Source organism: Marmota marmota, unplaced genomic scaffold (assembly GCF_001458135.2).
Source record: "Marmota marmota marmota unplaced genomic scaffold, marMar, whole genome shotgun sequence".
Classification (NCBI taxonomy): Eukaryota; Metazoa; Chordata; class Mammalia; order Rodentia; family Sciuridae; genus Marmota; species Marmota marmota.
In genome coordinates, this window is record NW_025999932.1 from 33,118,314 (window position 1) to 33,142,127 (window position 23,814).

General features: G+C 40.2%; 1 protein-coding gene across 1 annotated transcript in view; it reads left to right on the forward strand.

Moving 5' to 3' along the window:
- The first annotated feature begins 409 nt into the window (after positions 1 to 409).
- Frem2 (FRAS1 related extracellular matrix 2) overlaps positions 410 to 23,814 on the forward strand; it is a 172,325-nt gene continuing 148,920 nt past the window's right edge. Inside the window, exons 1-2 of the mRNA XM_015484020.2 lie at positions 410 to 5,864; positions 10,844 to 10,933. Coding sequence (XP_015339506.1) covers positions 695 to 5,864; positions 10,844 to 10,933 — 5,260 coding nt within the window. The 5' untranslated portion in view covers positions 410 to 694. The remainder of the gene's footprint in view (positions 5,865 to 10,843; positions 10,934 to 23,814) is intronic.

The window sequence follows — 23,814 nt, forward strand, 5'->3', positions numbered from 1 at the left end:
AAAAAAAAAAAAAAAAAAAAAAAAAAACTATCCTCTTTGCAGGATTTCATTGCAGCGGGGAGAGGGGTTAATACGGGATATTCTTAATTGCAGACAAATTCTAAGAAGTGAATCCCGCACCACAGCGCGTTCCGCTTCCTATGCGTGAGCCCCAAATCTAGCAGCTCAGAGCAAAACGCGATCAAGGGCAAGAAGCTCCAGGTCCCTTTTCCCTGCACTTTCAAGACAACCTGTTGCTCGTTCTTTCTCCTCCCCTCCCCACCGTTTCCCCGCCTCGGTCCCTAGAGCTGATAGACAGAAATCACTACCCAACCCTCGACTCCCGTCCCTCCTCCCGGGACCAACGATTGGTCTCCTGGGAAGACTAGAGTAAGGGGGTAGGAGGGGAAGGATTTCCCTCACAGCCTGGGGTTTGGGGACCTGGGAAGTAAGAGTTGGAGGGACTCAGTTCTCCGCGTGAGTGAGCCGGCAGCGGCGGAGCCCGACGAGCTGGGAGGGCTTATCCTCTTCCGCTGCGGCTCCAGCAGGGACCGCACCGGACACTTCCCATCCTTCTGGCCCAGTCCCAGTTACAGGGGGACTTAGCAGGCAGAGTGCGGTGTTCTTGGCACTTAACGGAGGTGTCTTTGGTAGCCTGCCTGAGGACTGACTGCACGCTTTCAGACTGACCTGTCTGAGTCCTCACGCCTGGATCATGCACCCAGCCAGGACCCCAAAGGTCGCTCCCCCCGCGCGCCGGACAGCCAACTCCACCAGCTCTCAGCCAATACTTGGTCCGCCACCCAGTCTGCTGCTGCTTCTCCTGTCACTGGTAAGCCGCATCTCGGCACAGCCCGCCGTGGGTGACCGAGCATTGCTGTCTCCGGGTCTCGCGGGGGCTGCGGGGGTTCCTTCCGAGGAGGCCATAGTGATGGCGAATCGCGGACTCAGGGTGCCTTTCGGGCGTGAAGTCTGGCTCGATCCGCTGCACGACCTAGTTTTGCAGGTGCAGCCAGGGGACCGCTGCGCGGTGACTGTGCTAGACAACGACGCGCTGGCTCAGAGGCCTGGCCGCCTGAATCCCAAGCGCTTCTCCTGCGACTTTGGCCCAGGAGAGGTGCGCTATTCCCACCTGGGTGCGCGCAGCCCGTCGCGGGACCGCGTGCGACTGCAGCTGCGCTATGACGCTCCTGGAGGGGCAGTAGTGCTACCACTGGTCCTGGAGGTGGAAGTAGTCTTCACCCAACTGGAGGTTGTGACTCGGAACTTGCCTCTGGTCGTGGAAGAACTGCTGGGGACCAGCAATGCCCTGGACGCGCGGAGCTTGGAGTTTGCCTACCAGCCCGAGACGGAGGAGTGCCGCGTGGGCATCCTGACGGGCTTGAGTGCGCTGCCTCGCTATGGAGAACTCCTCCACTATCCGCAGGTCCCTGGAGAAGCCAGAGAAGGAAGTACCTCGGAGCCTCTCTTGATGGACTGCAAAGCTTTTCAGGAGCTAGGTGTGCGCTACCGTCACACAGCCCCCAGTCGCTCACCCAACAGAGATTGGGTACCCATGGTGGTGGAGCTGCGTTCACGAGGGGCTCCTCTTGGCAGCCCTGCTCTAAAACGCGAGCACTTCCAGGTGCTAGTGAGGATCCGAGGAGGGGCTGAGAACACCGCACCTAAGCCTAGTTTTGTGGCCATGATGATGATGGAGGTAGACCAGTTTGTACTGACCGCCCTGACTCCAGACATGCTGGCAGCCGAGGATGCTGAGTCTACCCCTGACCTATTGATCTTCAACCTCACCTCTCCCTTACAGCCCGGCCAGGGTTACTTGGTGAGCACCGATGACCGCAGCCTACCCCTCTCCTCCTTCACTCAGAGAGATCTGCACCTTCTGAAGATAGCCTACCAGCCCCCTTCTGAAGACTCTAACCAGGAGCGACTCTTTGAACTGGAGCTAGAAGTAGTGGACCCGGAAGGAGCAGCCTCTGACCCTTTTGCCTTCATGGTAGTGGTGAAGCCTATGAACACACTGGCTCCGGTGGTCACACGAAACACTGGTCTTATTCTCTACGAAGGTCAGTCTCGGCCTCTCACAGGCCCTGCAGGCAGTGGACCACAAAACTTGGTCATCAGTGATGAGGATGACCTAGAAGCAGTGCGACTGGAGGTGGTGGCTGGGCTCCGGCATGGTCACCTTGTCATTCTGGGTGCTCCCAGCAGCAACTCTGCTCCTAAGACCTTTACTGTGGCAGAGCTAGCAGCTGGCCATGTGGTCTACCAGCATGATGACAAAGATGGTTCACTGAGTGACAACCTGGTGCTCCGCATGGTGGATGGAGGAGGCAGACACCAGGTGCAGTTCCTGTTCCCCATCACTTTAGTGCCTGTGGATGACCAGCCACCTGTCCTGAATGCCAACACTGGACTGACATTGGCAGAGGGTGAAACAGTGCTTATCCCACCGCTTGCTCTGAGTGCAACTGACATAGACTCTGATGACTCTCTGCTGCTTTTTGTGCTGGAATCACCCTCCTCAACTGCAGGGCATCTGCTTCTCCGCCAAACTCATCCTCCCCAAGAGGAGCAGGAGCTGATCAGTGGCCTTTGGAGGAAGCAGGGAGCATATTATGAACGAACAGTGACAGAGTGGCAGCAGAAAGACATAACAGAAGGGCGGCTCTTCTATAGACACTCTGGGCCCCATAGTCCTGGCCCAGTGATAGACCAGTTTACATTTAGAGTTCAGGATAACCATGACCCCCCTAATCAATCTGGACTACAGAAGTTTGTAATACGTATTCATCCTGTGGATCGCCTCCCTCCAGAGCTGGTCAGTGGCTGTCCCCTTCGGATGGTGGTGCAGGAATCCCAGCTCACACCACTGAGAAAGAAGTGGCTGCGCTACACTGATCTGGACACCGATGATAGAGAACTCCGTTACACCGTGACCCAGCCCCCTGTGGACACCGATGAAAACCACTCACCAGTCCCACTGGGCACCTTGGTCCTGACTGACTACCCATCCACTGTGGTGACCCATTTTACCCAAGCCCAGATCAATCACCATAAAATTGCATACAGACCCCCAGGTCAAGAACTGGGAGTGGCTGCGCGAGTGGCCCAGTTCCAGTTCCAGGTGGAGGACCGAGCTGGGAATGTGGCTCCTGGTACCTTCACCCTTTACTTGCAGCCCGTGGACAACCAGCCACCTGAGATCCTCAACACTGGCTTCACTATTCAGGAGAAGGGCCACCACATCATAACTGAGACTGAGTTGCATGTGAGTGATGTAGACACTGATATGACCCACATCATTTTTACCCTCACACAGGCACCCAAACATGGCCACATGCAAGTGTCCGGACAGACACTGCATGTAGGAGAGCTCTTCCACTTGGAGGACATAAAACAGGGGCGAATTTCTTATACTCATAATGGAGATGAGTCCTTGACTGATAGCTGCTCCTTGGAGGTCAGTGACAGACACCATGTGGTGCCTATCACTCTCAGAGTAAATGTCCGGCCAGTGGACCAGGAGATGCCCATGCTGAGCCTTCCTACAGGTACTCTGGAGTCCTATCTAGACGTCTTAGAAAACGGAGCTACTGAAATCACCACCAGTATTATTAAGGGGACTGATGAACACACTGATGATTTGATGCTGACTTTCCTCTTGGAAGATCCACCCTTGTATGGAGAAATCCTGGTCAATGGAGCTCCAGCAGAGCAGTTCACCCAAAAGGACCTCTTGGAGGGCAACGTTGTCTATGCCCACACCAGTGGTGAGATTGGCCTATTGCCCAAAGGAGACTCTTTCAACCTGAGCCTGTCAGAAAAGTCTCAAGAATGGAGAATTGGTGGTAATACTATGCAAGGTGTCACGGTGTGGGTAACCATCCTCCCTGTGGACAGCCAGGCCCCAGAAATTTCTGTGGGTGAACAGTTTACAGTAATGGAAGGTGATAAAGGTGTTATAACCTCAATGCACATAAGCGCTGAAGATATTGACTCCCTGAATGATGACCTCCTGTGCACCATAGTTATTCAGCCAACCTCAGGCTATGTCGAAAACATTTCTCCAGCCCCAGGCTCTGAGAAGTCCAGAGCAGGGATTGCCATAAGTGCCTTCACTCTGAAAGATCTCAGGCAGGGCCACATTAACTATGTCCAGAGTGTCCACAAAGGGGTGGAACCTGTGGAAGACCGGTTTGTATTTCGTTGCTCTGATGGCATTAACTTTTCAGAGAGACATTTTTTCCCCATTGTAATCATCCCTACCAATGATGAAAAGCCAGAAATGTTTATGAGAGAATTTATAGTAATGGAAGGTATGAGTCTGGTGATTGATACGCCCATCCTCAATGCTGCTGATGCTGACATCCCCCCGGATGACTTAACCTTCACTATTACCCGATTTCCCACTCATGGCCACATCATGAGCCAGCAGATAAATGGCACAGTTCTTGTTGAAAGCTTCACCTTGGATCAGATCATAGAGAGTTCCAGCATTATTTATGAGCATGATGACTCTGAGACCCAGGAAGACAGTTTTGTGATTAAGTTAACGGATGGTGAGCACTCTCTGGAAAAGATGGCCCTCATCATGATCCTCCCTGTGGATGATGAGACCCCCAGAATGACCATCAATAATGGACTGGAGATAGAAATTGGGGAAACCAAAGTCATCAACAATAAAATATTAATGGCCACTGATTTGGACTCTGAAGACAAATCCTTGGTTTATATCATTCGTTATGGGCCAGGACATGGTTTATTACAGAGACGAAAACTTACAGGTGCCTTTGAAAATATCACGCTGGGCATGAATTTTACCCAGGATGAAGTGGACAGAAACTTAATTCAGTATGTCCATTTTGGGCAAGAGGGCATCCGGGACCTAATTAAATTTGATGTGACTGATGGAATTAACGCCCTCATCGATCGCTACTTTTATGTGTCCATTGGGAGTGTTGACATTGTCTTCCCTGACGTGATTAGTAAGGGGGTGTCCTTGAAGGAAGGTGGTAGAGTCACCCTCACAACAGACTTACTAAGCACAAGTGACTTGAACAGCCCGGATGAAAACTTGGTTTTTACCATCACCAGGGCCCCCATGAGAGGTCACCTAGAGTGCACAGACCAACCTGGAGTGTCCATCGCATCTTTCACTCAGCTCCAATTGGCTGGAAACAAAATCTACTACATCCACACAGCTGACGATGAGGTGAAGATGGACAGCTTTGAGTTTCAAGTCACTGACGGACGTAACCCTGTCTTCCGAACGTTCCGTATCTCCATTAGTGACGTGGACAACAAAAAGCCAGTGGTCACCATCCATAACTTGGTTGTCAGCGAAGGTGAAAACAAGCTGATCACGCCCTTTGAACTCACTGTTGAAGACAGAGATACTCCTGACAAACTCCTGAAATTCACTGTCACCCAGGTGCCTGTTCATGGTCATCTCCTTTTCAACAATACCAAACCTGTCATGGCTTTTACCAAGCAAGACTTGAACGAAAACTTAATCAGCTACAAACATGATGGCACGGAGTCGAGTGAAGACAGCTTCTCCTTCACGGTGACTGATGGCACCCATCCAGACTTCTATGTTTTCCCAGATACAGTATTTGAAACGAGGAGACCTCAAGTGATGAAGATCCAGATCTTACCTGTTGACAATAGTGTCCCCCAAATTGCAGTGAACAAAGGGGCCTCTGTGCTTCGCAATCTGGCCACTGGTCACTTGGGGTTCATGATCACAAGCAAAATACTGAAAGTGGAGGATAGAGATAGCCTGCACTTCTCTCTGAAGTTTACTGTGACAGAGGCTCCTCGACATGGATATCTCTTCAACCTGGACAAAGGCAACCACAGCATCACTCAGTTTACTCAAGGTATGTTTCCTTTACTTTCCTTATACCCAAAGGACATTCCAGGTCTTATTTCCTGAGAGCATGGCCATCCCTGAAAGCCTATAAGTAGAGCATTGAGTTAGGGTCCAAGGGAAGAGAAGGGAGAAAAGAAAAGGGAAAAATAACTGTATACTTACTTTCTTACAAAACAGCTGCCTTGCTGCCAGATGTACCATGACAGTGACCTTTATTAGAGAGAGTATTGATATATTTCAATAGTGGCAAGTTATGTTGCCAAAGTAGGGGCAGGATTGGTGAAATAAAATTGAAGCAGACTTTCCAGTTCTGCTGCATTAGCCACAGCTATCCTCTGAGCATCCTCTGTTTCATATGTTATGCATGCTTCATGAAGCATTTCAACACTTTATAGCTGGAGTAGCTCACTAAATTGTATTTATTCAGATTATTATCATTATTAATGAGCGTCCAAATAAACCTTTAAATTTGTGTTACTTTGATTAATGCTGAAGAGCATCACCAATACTATTGTGGTTGCTAGGAACTTTGTAACTAAAAGAAAAAAAAACACATGTTCACGTTTACATGGAGACTTTAACAATTCTCTTATAATATTTCATGACTCAGGCAAACACCTGTCCAAAGACATAACAGATAAACACCCATCTAGAGTTACAACAAGTTATATGAGTTAGAATTATATGTGATAACACAGGATATATTGACTGGGGGGGTGGGATACACCCAAGAAAAGGAGATTATACTACACTTTTAAGAAGACAATGTATTCATCACCAAACTGTACACCTGTTTCATTATTTAGAACCTGAAGATATGTAAACAAGATTAATAGTACACAGAGGAAATTATTTCATCATTTTTGAGCCCTCTCTCTGGCCTGTTTCAAACACCAGTTGCCTCAAGCTCCTTTGTTCTTGAGGTAACAGGGTTTTTCTAACCTGAATTTCCCTGGTGGGTGGACACAGTCTGAGACAGGAAGGGCAGGTGACCTGTGCTGGGTTATTCAGTGAGAGAAGGGACAAGTCCATTCAGTGTGCCAGATTGGGAGTTAGGACTCTGTTCTCTAGAACGTGCGACTTTCATTACAAAGGCATTTGTGTTGCTTTCATGAAAACCTCACCATGTCAGAAAGGAAATCAGATCCACCATTTGTGGGCTCTGTGGGTAGAGATGGAGTTTAACCCCAGGGCATCCCAGTGGGGGTGTTCTTTTCCTACAGCAGTGTTCTGCTCTTAGATAACAAATACTTTAATAAACATGGATGTAGCAAAACGTAGTGTTCAAGTGAACTGCTTCTCTGTTTGATGCTGGCAAGTAGCCTCACACTCCAACCTCCTGATTCTTGGCCGAAAGCCTGAATGTATCCCAGGGCCTGCAGGGACAGGAAAACCCCAGAGTGCCAAGTGTCACGCCACACCAGCAGGAAACTTTTGTGTGAAGGCTTTCTGAGGATGGGGATGCCATGCAATCCTACACTGGTTCATTTTCATGGAAAGTGAAGAGGATGAAAGGAATATATTAGAGGACAGAAAATGTATTTCAAATCCCTCTCCAGACCTGAAATGGAAATCTGATTTTAGAGATTTTTTTTTTTTAAAGAATTTTTGGATGAAGACAGGCAAATGATTTAAGTTCTACAGACCAAATCCAGCAGCTCGAAATATTGGAATGTTATTTCTTAAATGTTCAACCCTAAAAATTATGCCACTTTATTCTAGGCAGTTCTGTTTTTCACTGATTTTGAAATATCTTCAATAACTTTTGTGGGGTTTTGTTTGTTTGTTTGTTTGGTTGATGTAGAGTTAAGTTTGTTGCAAATAGAGATTCTCTTTTTAGGGGAAAAAGTTAAATTTTTAAGGGAAATTATTACATTGCAATACAAACTCAAATATCGACTAGGAAAACTGTTGGTTTTAATTTAGTCACACAGCACTCACATGAACAAGTTGAGGCTGGAGTTTACTTCATAGCAGTTATTTATGGAGATTAGATAAGCAATTAAAAATGGAGAAAGCTTCATCAGAGAACTGCTAGGGCAGCTCTTCCAGTAGGAGAAAGAAAGCAGAGGAAGGACTGTGCCGTCTTTTAATTTGTTTTTGCTTTGTCTTTATCATCTAGGGATAAGCTAAACTATATTTTGATGGATTTTTCAGTGCACTGACTTGATTCAATTTTGCACAGATAGCCAGAGAAAATTTTTATGTTGATTGACCAAGTGGTTCCTAGGAGAAAAAGAATAATAATTGATTTGTAAAATTTTAATTGAAGTTCATTATAAGGAAAAATTAACAATGTCAAATTAGTCAGATTAGGAAAATTATCATTATTTTGTGGTATGGGGTACTGAACTCAGGGCCTCATGCATGCTAGGCAAGTGCTCTACCTCTGAGCTACAGCCACAGTCAAAATTATTTATTTATTTCGAACTTTACAACTTTCCCAAGGTGTCCCCACCCTCCCTCTAGCCAACACCTCACACCAGGTCTGAATCGCATGTCTCAAAAACCTGGATTTTTTTTTTTTTATTTGCAGTAGGTACATAATGATACATTATGTGGGATAATTTATAAATCACTTTCAGTAGAGTGGAAATGTCCCCAAAGAGTTTGAACCAGATGTGGTTACCAGACATGTTAATGAACTTACAATAGAAAAGACAGAATGATTGTGTGGGTAAACTGGAAATAAATGTAATTGCATGTTTAACCATTAGAAGAAAACCTGGTTAATTCCTAGATGTTTGCTTGAAGAAGATAGCATTTTAACTTTTGAGTTTTTATCTTGTTAGGACTTGGGTGCCTTAAGAAAGCTAGAGTTAAGGCATATTTACAGTATGTTTATGTTATTTCCAGAGGTACCTGGAGGATAACAATATTTTGCCCAAAGTACTTACTTGAGATTTAAAAAGCCTCTTTTTAAACTATAAATTAGTATCAAAGTTTCAGGGAAAACTAAAAGAATTTTGTTAAGTTCCAACTAATCAATAACACATTCACTGGTTTGGAAGGGAAACATGACACCTGAGTGTCATATTGCATTCATATTCTCTTTTTCTTAAAAAAGGAAAGTTCTGAAAAATCAGTTTTGAAGCAATTATTTGTTTCAATGACACTGTCTCCAAAATACTGTATTTTTGCCTAAGAAATCATTGGCACCAATGTGGGATGTGCTAAGCAGGGCTCTTTCTTTCTTTCTTCCTTCCTTCCTTCCTTCCTTTCTTTCTTTCTTTCTTTCTTTCTTTCTTTTCTTTCTTTTCTCCTAGTAAAACCTTTACATTTTCTTATAAAATTTAGAAAAGGTGAAAATACTGGAAAGAGTCTTCCCCACATGGCCCAAAGCTGTTTTCCCCCATGGTAGGGATGCATAGTCAGTGGAGATGATTTAACTCCTTACTGACAAAGGGAAGGTTACAGGAATTGAGTTAGGAGATTTAAATAGACCAAGAGGCTCTCAGGGCCTGCACTCCTTACCCTGCAGAAACCCATCCATGCCAAGGGAGAGATGCAAGTGTGAGCCATCAGGCAACTTAACATCTTCATTTTACATTAAGGAATATTTGAGCTTTTACTATAAGACCCTGAGCAAAGGACTTGGGAAGTTAGGATGGGAAACAATATATCCAAGAAATTCTCAATCTATTAGGAAAGATAGCCACACAGAAAGATAAAAATGACACTAGGCAGAGAGTTTTGGAAATTATAGCACAGCTAAAAGGAAGTATTGCAGGAGGACAGAACATCTTGAACTTGCTTTGCCTCCACGTACCTCTTTTAGCAAGAAGGTGCCATTAACTATAAAATCAGATTTTCACCCCAGGGATTCCTGACCGTGAGTCACCTTTCAAACTTGTATGAGCCAGTGAGGAGCACATCTCACATCTATAGAGTAGGGCTGTAGAAACACATGGATCCTAACACCTTGCCTCACTCAAGTTTATTCTTTCATAAGTTATTATATTTCATTAGATGTATATTATATAAATGTGTGTGTGTGTGTGTGTGTGTGTATATAGCCTCTGAACTCCCTAGCATGAACTGAAGTAGAGCTTTTGGGAGATGAAAAAACCCTAAAACACCTACCAGATAAATATATATTATAGACTGTTGTTGAAAACTATTTTTAACTGTGATCCAATTTTATGTAACCTTAGGAAACTCACTGATTGGCCCAGGTCAAATAACCATCTATTGTGAGTGTCACAGAACAGAATATTTGTCCTATTATATTCTCTGTGCACTATCATTAAGGAGGAGAACTGACAAATTGATGACTAAATTTTAAAAATTGTGCCCTAGTAATCAAAACAAAAAAATCTATTAATTTGAATTTCATAGAGTGAATTTGATATCAAGTGAATTCAACAGAGTAGGAAATAACCTGAGGAGGTATAACTTTCTGCTCTAAATAAAGCTTTCCATTCTTATTAGACGTTGTTTTGTTCTAAGTTCTCTTAGACATCGAGTCAGGATAGTTATTTCAATCTGTGAGGTTTTTAAAGAAGTACCTCCTTGATTTTGCCTTTTAAACTTTGGAGACCTTCGAAACAGCCGGCTATACCACAGAAGGTAAGAGTGAGGGGGCAAAGCCTTTTGCTTCTGAGGGCCAGTCCTCCAGAGAGGCAAAGGATGTAATTCAAGAGGGCCAGGAAATCTGCCATGCCTCAAAACATATTCCTTTCCACCTGTCATGGTGCTTGACATTCCGTATTTAGGAGTCACTCTTGGTGCACGAACATGTGAGCACTATTGGGAGTGGCGACACCTTGCTATTATTACAACCTATGTCTCGCACTCTTGTGTAGGGCATCAAATTTCCACAGACAGCTGAAATCAAGGGGCTTAGAGATCTGACGGTTTAAGATAGTACTGTTCCCCTGGAAGAGGATCTAAACACATTTACAGAAAGACAACAGCCAATAGGATTTACTTACGGTAAGAAACTTGCCAAAGTAATTAATCATCTTGCTTTTGGTTATTTTCTAGCTGACATTGATGACATGAAAATATGCTATGTCTTAAAAGAAGGGGCTAATGCCACAAGTGATGTGTTCCATTTTGCAGTTGAAGATGGTGGTAAGTATTCCATTTTTCTAGTAGTGAAATGGAGGAGAGGGACTTGTCTTCATTGCTCTTTGATATCAATATTACAAGGAATCTTTATCAAGAATCATTTTATGCTTATCTGAATTTAGGTGGAGTGAATTTAATATTTGCTGCAGAAAACTTTATCATTTAAATTTGACACAGTGCTAGTCTGTAATGACTATAGACATGTTATAGTTGTATCCTTTTTGTCTTGGTGATTTGTAAGCACTAAAGAGAGATCTGTATAAATAGGATCCCCACGTCCAGTTGTTCAGATTATATCTTGCATGAAGTTGACTACTTGAGGTGATGCAAGGATATTGGAATCCAGCCCAGTTCCACTCAGCCATGTGCCCACTGGGTGTATCTACACAAAATAAGTATCTTTTTCTAATTTGCATATGGTGCCCTGTAGATTCATTCTGATAGAAAAGGTTTGCACTCACAGAGAACTCAATGCTAAATAAAGGGTTGTTTTATCTCACCTATCTCAGGATACCTAATGTTTTTCTTAGTTTGAGGATTTTTTTTTTATTATCTAGTCTAGCTAAAAATTTTCCTTGGTGAATTCTGAAGAATACTGCAGAGAATGGGTATAAATTTCTGACAGAGTCCAATTTTTCATCACTGTGACCAAAATGCCTGATATAAGCAACATAGAGGAGGAAAGATTTCTTTTGCCTCACAGTATCAGAGGTTCCTGTCCAAGGCCAGCCAGCTCCATTGCTTTGGAGTTGAGGTGAGGCAGAACATCATGGTAAAAGAGCATAGCGGAGAAAAGCTGCTCAATTCAAGGTAGCCAGGAACCAAAGAGAGAGAGAAAAGAGGAAGAGGCCATGAACAATATGTCCCCAAGCATGTGCCTCATGACCTACAGCCTGTAACTATGTCCCAACTGCCTACAGTTTCCACCTCCTCCCAGTAAACAATTCAAATTATTAATCCACCAAATGGATTAATATATTGATGAAGTCAGAGACTACATGATCCAATCACTTCCCCAAGCCCCACATCTGTATGCTGATGCACTGGGGACCACGTCTTCAACACTTAAACTTTGGTCAAACATTCCAGACCCAAACTGTAACACTTTCCATCTAAGTTTCTGGGCAATGTTATTACCATTACTTCCCCCAAACCGGCTGCCACTCATGCTCTTTCCAGCTCCCAGTGCCTCCTCTTCTTAACCCTGTGGACTAGGAGAAAACTGATCACTTCTGAATTGGTTATAAAGATGTTTTTGTTCTTGTGTGCCCTCGTGGGAAACAGAAGAGACTCAGCAAGTACTTGTGTTGTGTGAACAGGACACCGGAAGGAGGGCATGTATGAGAGAAAAGAGGGAGAAGCAAAATGAGTCAGACTCAGTCATCTGTTTCCTTATGATGCCTTTTAAAAATGGCACACTATTAAGTCATCCATCTCAAAATGATTGCATCCTTAGCCTCCATATTCATTGAAGCAGTAAATAGAATTTGTTTAAAATATCACTGGACACAACATGATCACAGCTCTCAGAAATGACATCTGCTGAGTGTGTGCCAGAGAGGCAAAAAAGTGTGTTAACTTGGGCTCAACTATTTAAATCAGAGCTTAATAGAGCTAATGCCTTTATTTTGAGAGTGAAAAGTCACAGCTTAGTACTCTACATATTGAAATAAGGAATCCTAGCAAAGAACACAGTTCTAAAGAAAGAAATCAAATTTATTTTTTAAAAAGGTTTCCTGGATCTTATTATTCAAAGGTTAGAGTCTGCTGAAAAAAACTGTAGAGTGACACCAGAAATAATCAAATATTGATGCAAGACATCAGATCTGTCACTTAGAATGTCTAAAGGAGCCCTAATAGCAAAAGTTTAAATCCTTTAAAATTACAAGACAAGTTTAAATCCCAATAGCTACAACTATTCTAAGATATTATAGATCGTACTTTTTTTTTTTTTTGCTTTTCTTCCCCCATTTATGCCCACACACATGCACAAACACTTTTATTCTATTATTCTGCACACCCTTAGCTGGGTGAAATAACATAATTTTCACTAAATTTAAGTCTGTGTTCAACTTTGGAAAGCATGTAGTATCATATTTCCAAATATTAAGTTAGGATTGACAGACTAAAGAGACTAGGCTTAGTTTAGAATTCCTGGAAATGTGGTGCGGCTTCGGAAGATTGTCTTTGTGTTTATGGGAACAAGTAGGAAATCATTTGAGCTTTTTCAAAGTTTCAGTTTCACATGAAAAGAAAAATTTCAGAGATATTCTTTACTCTCTTCCTTTCCACAGGCATAGCATGACTGAGAGAGCTCAGGCAGATTCGGGCAAACTCTTAAAACAGAGTTTACCTTAACTTCCCAGAAGAAAATTTTCCTTTGACCAGATAAACACAGAAACTTGCAAGACTGAAAACAAAAAGCCACCTATATATCTCAAAATGGTTTTGACCTGATTCCTTTTATAAAGGGATTCTTGTATTATCTCATAAATAGTCTCACATTTGAATCAGAAATACAGTTCTCTTTAAACTTGCAGAATATGAACTATAGTGGCTAATTATTATCTACTTTATATAGTAATAGTAGGCATACCCTTAAATTGTACCCATGAAATACATGAAGCACTTCAAGTATTTTACATCTGGGAAGCCAGTCAAGACATGATACAAGACATGATAGCTTAAAATTAATAATTCTTTATTTCAAATGTCTTTCCAATCCTTTAAATTCACCTTCAAATTAACAAGTCTAATTTTAGGATGGTATCCCTCTAAGTAAATTATTGGTGCAAATATAATCTTTGAATAATCTTAAAGGTAACAAATAATTTAATTTCAGGGATCAAGTAGATTTAATTGTGTGATCATGGACACCTGTCTGGCCACAGGATTTTTCTATCATGAGGTAGCCTTGGATTAGCTATGGTCACTACATTTTAGGTTTTGAAGCACTTTGAGGTTCCTACTAAACGACAGGAGTAAAGAGTACTGAGGAAAAGATAATGTCAGGGTATTCTTCTCTGGGGGATTCTACTATATTTGGACTTGATGAATGTTGGTTGATATAGCACTATGTGTTTAAAAGCCCAGGGATCCTTACATCTTAGTGTTCTTTCCATTAGATTTTTAACTTTCTATATGGTTTATTGGTAATATTGCCTTCATAGCATCCCTGTGAGCTTGATAAAACAACAACAACAAACAGTATGATTTCCTATATAACAGATGAGGAAACTACATCACAGAAATGGGTAACTGATCCCTTTCAAGTTGCACAACAGGTAACTAGAGGCTGACTTCAATCCCAGATTCTTTCCAGAGTGATAACTGATAACTTCCCATTTGCTTTGGATACCCACAGGATAGGGAAAGACTCCTAACTTCTCTGCCTTGTCCAGACCAAAGTTTTAGGACTATTTAATTGATGAGACTGAGTCAGAATAGGCTCTACTGATAAGGCATACAGAAAGTTTTGTGTCTCCTGGAATGTGAATTTTTAAAACACTTTAAAGGTCCTACCTCCATAAACTTTATAGTGCTCTTCCCTGGTATTATGGTGCAATTCTTAAAATGATTATTTGGTAATGAAATATGTTTGCTAGAATGTTAAGGAAGAGCATGCAAATGTTTAGTCAGACTGGCCCATCCATCCAGGTATCCTGGGGCCAGTCACCACTTGTGGATGCGCTGTACCAACCTGGAAGGACAAACTCTGAAGTTCAGGGATGTATTCCAGTAACATGTGGCTTTTTCTAATGAGCCTGTGCATTTAAATACCTTTAAGCAATCACCTATGGATTTAATCAATGGGTCTTCCATTTCTTTTTCATTTCACCCTTTATAGCTTCATGAAATATGAAGTTCAGGAGGCTTTCCCCATCCTGTGGCTGTCCTAAGCAAGTGGGGCATTACCAGTTATCCCTGGGGAAAGAATCTGGGAATGAAGTCAGCCTCTGGTTACTTGGTTGTACAAATTGAAGGGGGTCAGTTACCCATTTCTGTGATGTGGTTTCCTCATCTGTTATATAGGAATCATACTATTTGTTGTTGTTGTTTTACCAACATAATCCCACTGCAGACCTGGGAAACACATCCTCTTGATGATTGCCTCTGAATTCTAATTCCAGATGTAGTACTCCAGACTTCTGTGGGGGTGTTCATTTATCTCCTTCATCATTGAACACATTCTTATCTGATTCCTTCTCAGCATTCAACCCTATGGATTTTCTGTGAGCTGTTTTAATACAAAAGTGTTTTTTTCCCCAGTCGCATTTTAGTTTTCTCTTCAGGGAGCTCCTCTGTTTGTGTATTGGGATGTGAAAGACAGTCTCACATAACTATTCCAGGTATGTCCCACCCTCAAACCAAATGACTGTTAATCACTCTTCCAAACCAGGCTCAAATGTGGTTTCCTCTCCAGAGTTATTCCCCATATCATAATGAGGAAGTTAGCTTCACCCTTCTTTGTGCTTCTATCCATAACTTTATTTGCAGAAGGAATGTTGTACTATGATTATTTGTTAACATCAAGACTTCTATTAGTAGGAAAGAAGCTCCTTAGTATCAAAGGATATCGTTAATCTTTGTACCTCTAGGCCCACAGGGCTGAGCACATGGCATACTTACCAAATATTAAAAAGGATGAATGGATAAATGGGAGGGAAAAACTCAGTTAAGTAGTATTTTAAGAAAAGTTCCTATAAACAATTTCCAGTGGACCTTCTGCATTCCTTTACAATGATCTCTTATCCTAGCTTTAATATAAATCCCTGTGGCACCACGAGAGATTTTTAGTAAAGCTTTCACATATATAAATACATGAAACCAACTGCTGTGAAAATTCCTTTGAAATCTTCACTGAAATATACTTCAGATTGAAAAAATTCATAGTAGCCACCAGTTCCAATCTCAGATTATTCTTAAAGAATTCTTTTCTGGAAAAATCAATATTTGTCAATATACTACATAAACTATTTGTCAATATGCCATATAAACAATTATACAATTTAAATGCAAATATACACTTTTTAAATAAATCACTGAAATTTTGAAAAACTATCATAAGTGTTCTGTGTTTTGGTTATACCAATTTTTTCCTCAAGTGATGAGACAACATTATGACAAAGAAATATAAATCTGTATAAGCATAAAGTATCACCAGTTCTTATTAAAAGATTGTTGTGTAAACTTTTATAGTTTGCTTTTTTTTTCCTTCAGTGCTCAGGATTAAAACCAGGGTCTCATAGCCTCATTCATACATCTCCAACCCTAAAGATGGTCATAAGAAAGAGTTAGGATATGTGGTCATCTGGCTTAATAATACTGAATAGGAGGAGCTGGACTTTATTCTTCATTATCAAAACCTGTTTGCTGCTTCCTCATTTGAACTCTCATATGACATGGGCATGCCGTCTGGGTGCTGCCTTCCAGTCTTGGCATTGACACTGGGGAAGTGACATAAAATCTGTGTAGGCCATTACAATGTATCTGGTCCACAGCCAGACATTTTTTTGGCTGCTGTTTGTGATCATGCCTTTTGGTGCCCAAGTCTCCATTCGCCAAGATCCTTAACTTGTGTGCTATTGAAAGATATAAATAGTATCTTGACATAGTAGAAGAGTTTCAAAGTCATTTTTATCTCTGATATGTCAGTTAAGGTCGAGGCTTTTGAATTTTTATTCCATCCTTGACAATTAAATACTCAAATGCAAAAAGACCACTAGAAACTCTTTATTCTAGATAGAAGGAGCACAAGTTTTAACTTGAAGGTGACCAGTAACCTCAGGGTTTATGGCAAAGCAATTACTGATATTTAGCTTGAAGTTAAAGCTAGGGCTGGAAAAATATAAATAAGTACTATGAATAGAAAAATAAGGTCTGAGTACAAGCATTAAAAGATTATACAGACATACTCAGCTTAGAGAGTGAAGCATGCATTCTTGACAATAAAATTAATTGCTAGTGACATGACAACCAGAGGAAGTATACTAGTTATAGTAAGATGGTGAAGTAATGTCAGGCACTGATACAAATATTTTTAATCTGTTAGCATGCACAAGATCTACTAGAATACAGATCCTGGGGAGGAGTGTTGGCTAGTGCTAAATGTACACAAGCTTTCCCCCCCCCCCCCATTGAGTAGTTCAGAATAGTTCAAGTCATTAAGATCTTTCTATGCTGGATCCTTGACTTTAAAGCATCACTCTATTAATATACCTGTTGTTCAGTGTCCAGGAAAGAAGTAATACCTTTTAGACAGAAAAATATCAACTAAATTGTATCAGTTATTATGCTTTAGGCTCACTCCAAAATTATCATATGACTTTACTGTTTTTATTGGCTTTAGTTCAGAGGACACTTTCCTGAAATCATTAAATCTTTGGGTGAGTATGAATTCTTATCAGGCACATCTCTAGAGATTTTAACATGAACCTCTGTTTACATTGAGAACAAATCATAGTCACCTTTTAAAAACTTTCACATGTGATTAAAATACCATAATCTCAAATCAAATATTTATTTGTGGTATTTATTACACAATTCAGTCATATTCCATTCTATCTCATTAAGTTTCCTCTGGGTGACTGGGAGAATCCCAAAGTGGTTTTCAGTGAGCACTTTCACAATTATAAGTCGTATTATTCTCTATTTGCTAGAAGCAATGAGAATGCATGAGAGAACAGGATGGGATATCATAGAAGGATCAGAGTTTCTATGGTGAAATTTATTTGCTTAAAAGAGATTTCCTATTCCTTTAAATTATTTGACAAATATTTTTTGAGGTACCCACTTCATTTGGGGTGTCCATTGGGATCTGGGAAGACAATGATGAATATAACAATCATAATCTTTGACCTGGGATTCATCCTGAAGATAAAGCAATAGACGAAACATTTGTGCATTGTTTAAAGTATTCTGGAGGTTAAAATATAGAAATGCAGCCATCAGGAAAGGCTTCTAGAAGGTGATATTTAAACTTAGAATGAGGGCTGGGGATGTGGCTCAAGCAGTAGCGCGCTCGCCTGGCATGAGTGCGGCCCGGGTTCGATCCTCAGCACCACATACAAACAAAGATGTTGTGTCCGCCGAAAACTAAAAAATAAATATTAAAATTCTCTCTCTCTCTCTCTCTCTCTCTTTAAAAAAATATTTAAAAATTCTCTCTCTCTCTCTCTAAAAAAAAATTTTAAAAAAATTAACTTAGAATGAGATACAGCTGCTAAGAGAAGAAGATGTGCTATAGGCAGAAGGAGAAGCATATGCGAAGGTACTGAGCTTTGGTGTTCAAGTCACTGGGAGAGCACCAGCATGCCTGGAGCTCAGTCAATAAACCAGAGACCAGGCGGAGAGGAGCCCCTGGCCCGATGGTGCAGAGCCTTGTAAATCAGTGGGAGTAATTTAGAAAAAGGAAGCCCCCAAATCATTTTATAGCAGGGGAGTAACATATATTCCACTTTGTGCTTTAAGAAGAGGACCCTTGCGTCTGTAGAGAATCAATGGAAGGTCAATAAAGGCAAAGAGGGAGATTAAGATGAGGCCGACGTTAACATGAGGTTCAGTAAGACAGATTTGACGTGGAAAGGAGATACAATTTGGGATCTAAATCCATAGGACTTATGAATTGGATTGTAGTGAAGAAAAAAGGAGAACTTAAGCAAGTGTGATTCTGGGTTCCGTAGCCCCTGTAATATTACTAATATTTACTAAGATAAGGGAAAGGCTGGAAGGGATGGCAAAGGTTTAAAGCAGGAAATTAGGAGGTCCTTTTGGGCATGTTAATTATAAGATGCCTTCCTCCTTTAAAATGTGCACACAGGAAGGCCAGCCCCTGACCCTGCTTATCTTCTCCCCATCAGAGTTAGCTGCACAGCCTTTAGAGTAGGAACTAGAACACGCACTGGTTCTCTTGCTAAAATTGTTGATGTGACCCTGACCAAGAGATGGAAACATTCTTAACCTTGATTTCATTGGTAAAGTGGGGATAATAATAGTACCTAGCTAATAGGGTTCTTTTGAAGATTAAGTATGATGTTGCATGGAAAGAAGATTACTCATGTGGTGCAGTTTCTGCCGAATGTGAGTTGCTGTGCAGGGGCTGTTGCTCCCTGCTGCTGTCCCTATCCCTCGGAGGGACTTCTGGGAGTCATTTTTTTCTTTACTCTTATTTTCTTGTTTTGTCTTTTTGTTTTTCCTTTAACTTACTTTCTCGGTTTCTCCTCTCTCCCTCTCTTCCTTTCTTGTGTTCTCTTGTTCCTCTCACAGCAGTGGGCTATACCATTGTCTGATTTTGGTGGAGAGGTGGGGAGAACTACAGTAATGGAAAGTGGAAAGGTGATCAGCCTTTCTGTAACACATAGCTTAAAGGCTAAGGATGCTTCCAAAGTTATTTCACAGGTTGTAAGTAGCTTAACCAAGATTTTCATGAAAAAAAAAATATACATAGGAAATTTTCCCTATGATCATATAAGAGAAATACAAAAGTCTGTGTCTCTTGAGCCGAATATGAGCATGTTTTATTTCTCCTTTCTATTGGCTTTAAGTATAAATTTTTTAGGCTTGAAGATTAAAGTTCTTAACTTGATTTTATCAAAATATAGCTCTCCAAAATATCTGGGTTTAGCAAATGTAAAATCCAAAGGATAGCTTTTCTTGCAAATCTCTAATACACTCAGTCACAACAGTCTGAAGATATTGATAAGATGCCATGTTTATTCAGGTCTTAGAATTACCCAATAGGCTTAGTATGTGCAGAATGCTGTAGTTGCCCTGATAGACAGATGCCCCATTTAGTGAATATTTTAAAGAAAATAAAGCAATTAAACAAATGTACCTTTGGAAATGCTCATAAGTTTAGATTGAAAATTTTCTGTTGAGGTTATTGAAAAACAAGTGCTGAGTATATGTATATATACCCAGAATGTTTCTTAAAAAATAAACGTTGCTTGTGAGAACAATTTGTCATAAACAGATACTTCTTATTTCCATGTCGTGAAAATATAAAATCTGTTTTCCCATAAGATTAGGAGGAAAATATTTATTGTAATAAATAAATCTTGTAATCCTGGCATTCTTATAAATAATGATTGGATAATGAATGGATTTTATTGAACAACTACAGTGTTAAACTTTCTATTCTGTAATTATTAAAGCTTATGTCTTTTGGTAATATCCCATTGAAGTCAAAGGGTCAAATTTCATATTTAATCCTGATTACAAATAGGAAAAATAAGACTGATTGAACTTTAACTTTGTGAAAAATTGATGAATGAGTGAACCACACATTCAAATAAAGTATTGGTGCTCTTGTTAGCACTTTACAAATGTAGATTGATTTTCTTTTTTCTTTTTTTTTTTGTTCTAGTTAGTTATACATGACAGTAGAATGCATTTTAATGCATCATACATAGATGGAGTATAACTTCTCACTTTTCTGGTTGTACATGATGTCGACTACACCAGTAGTGTAATCCCATACACACATAGAGTAATAATATCCAATTTAATCTATTATTCTTCCTACTTCCATGTTCCTTCCCCTCCCCTCACTCCCCTCTGTGTAATGGAAAGTACCTCTATTCTTCCCTAAACTGCCCCCCCTTTGTGAATTAGCATCCGCATATCAGAGAAAACACTTGGCCTTTGGTTCTTTTGGAGGGGCTTATTTCATTTAGCATGAATTGTGGGTTCCACAGGCAAAACAGTGGGCTAAGAACAAGCTCCTACACCATAGAGTAGATAGATAACATTTTCCTTAGAGCAAAATGTTAATGCGAATGAGAAAAAAAAATGTTTTCCTTAATATTCTGTTTTATAACAATTATTGTGAATATGCTAAATTATTAATTTATTAATTTGGCTCTGCCCTTGTAAGTAAAAGTAAAAAATTGCCAAGTAGCTATATGTGAGCAATTTTCACTGAGAGAATAAATATCATGTTCAAGAAACAGTGTACCTTCAAATGATTTAAATTTAGAATTCTGACATTGTTTCTAGAAGATATTTTTCCAGAATGATTAATTCAGCTATAGCTAATTATCATTCAAGATTTATTCTTTAAACAGAATATCAGTATTCTTGGAACAAAGAAATTAAAAGAAAAAAGAATAAGAGAATAATTATAAAGTTATGTTTGGTTTTCAATTTAGAACTACTCTTTGTTCTTCATGTTAATTTTGAACTAAGCTTGGAAAATAACAACCTTCCTCGCACCTTTTGATGAAGGAACCCAGGACACAATTCTCTTTTTGACTGGAGACAGCTCTGACTACATTATTCTAGACTGAGAGCAGAACCACTTGCTCTCCATTCCTTTGCTGGATTCTTTAGTGAAGAAAGGTTGAATCATTTCATCTTGGTAACATGCCACCTGCAGCCTGTAACTCCACTTCTGTAGCTGTGGGAGGCGTGAGTTGAGAACACTGAAAACAGTGTTTTCAAGCACCTTTCAAGAGAGCCACTTAGGAAATTGAAAACAAAGTGGTGAAACTGGTTGGAGAACTTCAGAAATCCAGGAGACAGGAAAAACCATCTCGGGTTCCCATAATTCTTCCCTCACTTTATTTTATGCAAAAATAGCTGAAAATAAAGTGATTTGCTTTTCAGCTATAAAATTTAAAAAGGTAGACCATACTTATTCTCTTAAGATTTTTTTTAAATCCCCTCAGAATTATTCTTGCTACCTGGACCTCAATGTCATTTTATGTCACTGACCACCTTTTTTTTTTTTTACCTGTTTCCTGAATTGTCACATTCCTACATGTCACTCCATGTCTATTTACTTCTGTTACAACCACATGGATGTTCATCTTAAATGACTTAATAGATGGAAAGTGCTTAAAATAATCATTGGCCCAAAGTAAATTCTTTATCAGTTTGAGCCATTTCCCCCACTATAATGTCGGCTGATACCCATGAAAAACAGGTGTTTTATCTCTATTTTTCATGAATATGTCTTTAGTGCCTGGCACACACAGATGCTCAATGATTTCTTCGTAGTTATTGAATGAATGAGTCTATTTCGTCTAATGCACTTCTCCTCATGGGTGTCTTTCTCTCATGTTGTTTTCCCCTTTGATTCATATATGCCTGTTTCCATGGTTACTAAAAATAGCAGATGTGATATTAAATTATCTTTGTAAAAAAAAATCCTCTTCCCTCCCTTCATTGTTAATTTTCTAAAATTCAAATCTGAGCTGTCCTTAGATTTCAACTCTCATGACCTCTTCATGGCATAAAATCCAGACTTTTCTCTTAATGTACAAAACAGCCAGTTCTGACCAAGTAGCCACAGTGCTAAGGATTCCTGTGCTCTGTGCTTCTTCCTGCACTCCTGCCTCTTTGTTCTTCTTGAAAACCCTCTATTGCTTCTGCATGAGATTCAGCTCAAATAGCACATTTTCTCCCTGATTCCTTCTGCTTCTGTCCTCGGGATCAGACATCACCTCCTCTGCACACCCATAACCACTCATATTTGTATCTGGGGGCTATATTAAAAATATTCATTTATATAACAATATAGTGATTTAAATCATAATTTAAATCATGCCAACAATAAAATCTTATATATATATGTAAATATATATATGCACACATACATGTATATGGAATTGACAAGTAGAAGACAGATAATTAATATGTAATGTGTAAGGTTGTTGAAATACTATGCAGAATAATATACTATATATGTGCATATATCTATGTTTTATAAATTCGTGTAATGCATGTTATAATACAAATTGCTCCTCAATGGATACTGGTAATATTTAAATCTTTTGGTGTAACTTTTTATTAAAATCATTTTCACAAGCTAATGGATACCCTTCCTAGGCCATGATTTTATAGGCAATACATGTCAAACTCTTAATAGGACTTCACCCTTAAACTGGTTATTATTGAGTGACTTGCATCCCCAATTGGCAGAAAATTGCCCTTAACATCAACGATCTTGTGAAGCTGAATCTACTTACTCTCAGCTTTTCCTAAACTAAGGCAATCACATCCAAACTAAAATTTCTCAGCTTTACAAAATAGATGAGATTCGTGTTTATCCAATATCTCTGTTTATACAGACGGTTACAAAACTTAATCATTGGAATGCAAGGTTTAGTTCAGTGAAATCTAATACATCAGGACAAATAAAAAGTGTTTACGTTACATCTTGGTTAACAATGTAAGCTATTTTAGGCATTTTGAGCTTGAATCCTGACTCCATCAGAGTTTTAAGTTATCTCTCTGTTTACCTATAAATCAATAGAGAAGTACTCGGTGTTTTAACAATCAGCACAGCAGCCCTGAGTGTACCATTCAGTGCTGGAACTTCTTCTGTACCCTCGTGTTTATGAAGCTTCTCAACTACAATAGGTGTTCTATGCATACATGTGTCTCCTTGTCCAGTGCCTAGTCACCAGGAAGCACATAGTAGGAAATCAAGAAATGTGAATGAAGTCATGAGTAAACGTAGAATGTAAGTGAATGTTGATTTGTTTCCTCTTAAAGAATAATGTGGAGGAACTTCTGGAGTCAAGAGAAAAATCTCAAGTAAAAGAGAATAGTCTTACCAGTTAAAAAATAATGTAAAATAAATGGAAGTCTGTGTTCACTTCCAGATATCTTTCAAGCACATATAGGAGTATGTGAACATATAACTTTTCCACTATTCTTCGCATATACTTTTATGGTGACATCCAATGGTCTTACTTTTTATAAAATGGAGCATATTTTCCTATGTGTATATGCCTGGGTATGTTTCTGGATACGAGATTTTGCTTCTAGACATTTCAGCATTTGTGGATGCTACAATTTCTTTTCCTTGGTTAGTATAAAACATGCTGAACCTTATGGATTCATGTTCTAGATACATGAGAATGGAGTGAATTTATACC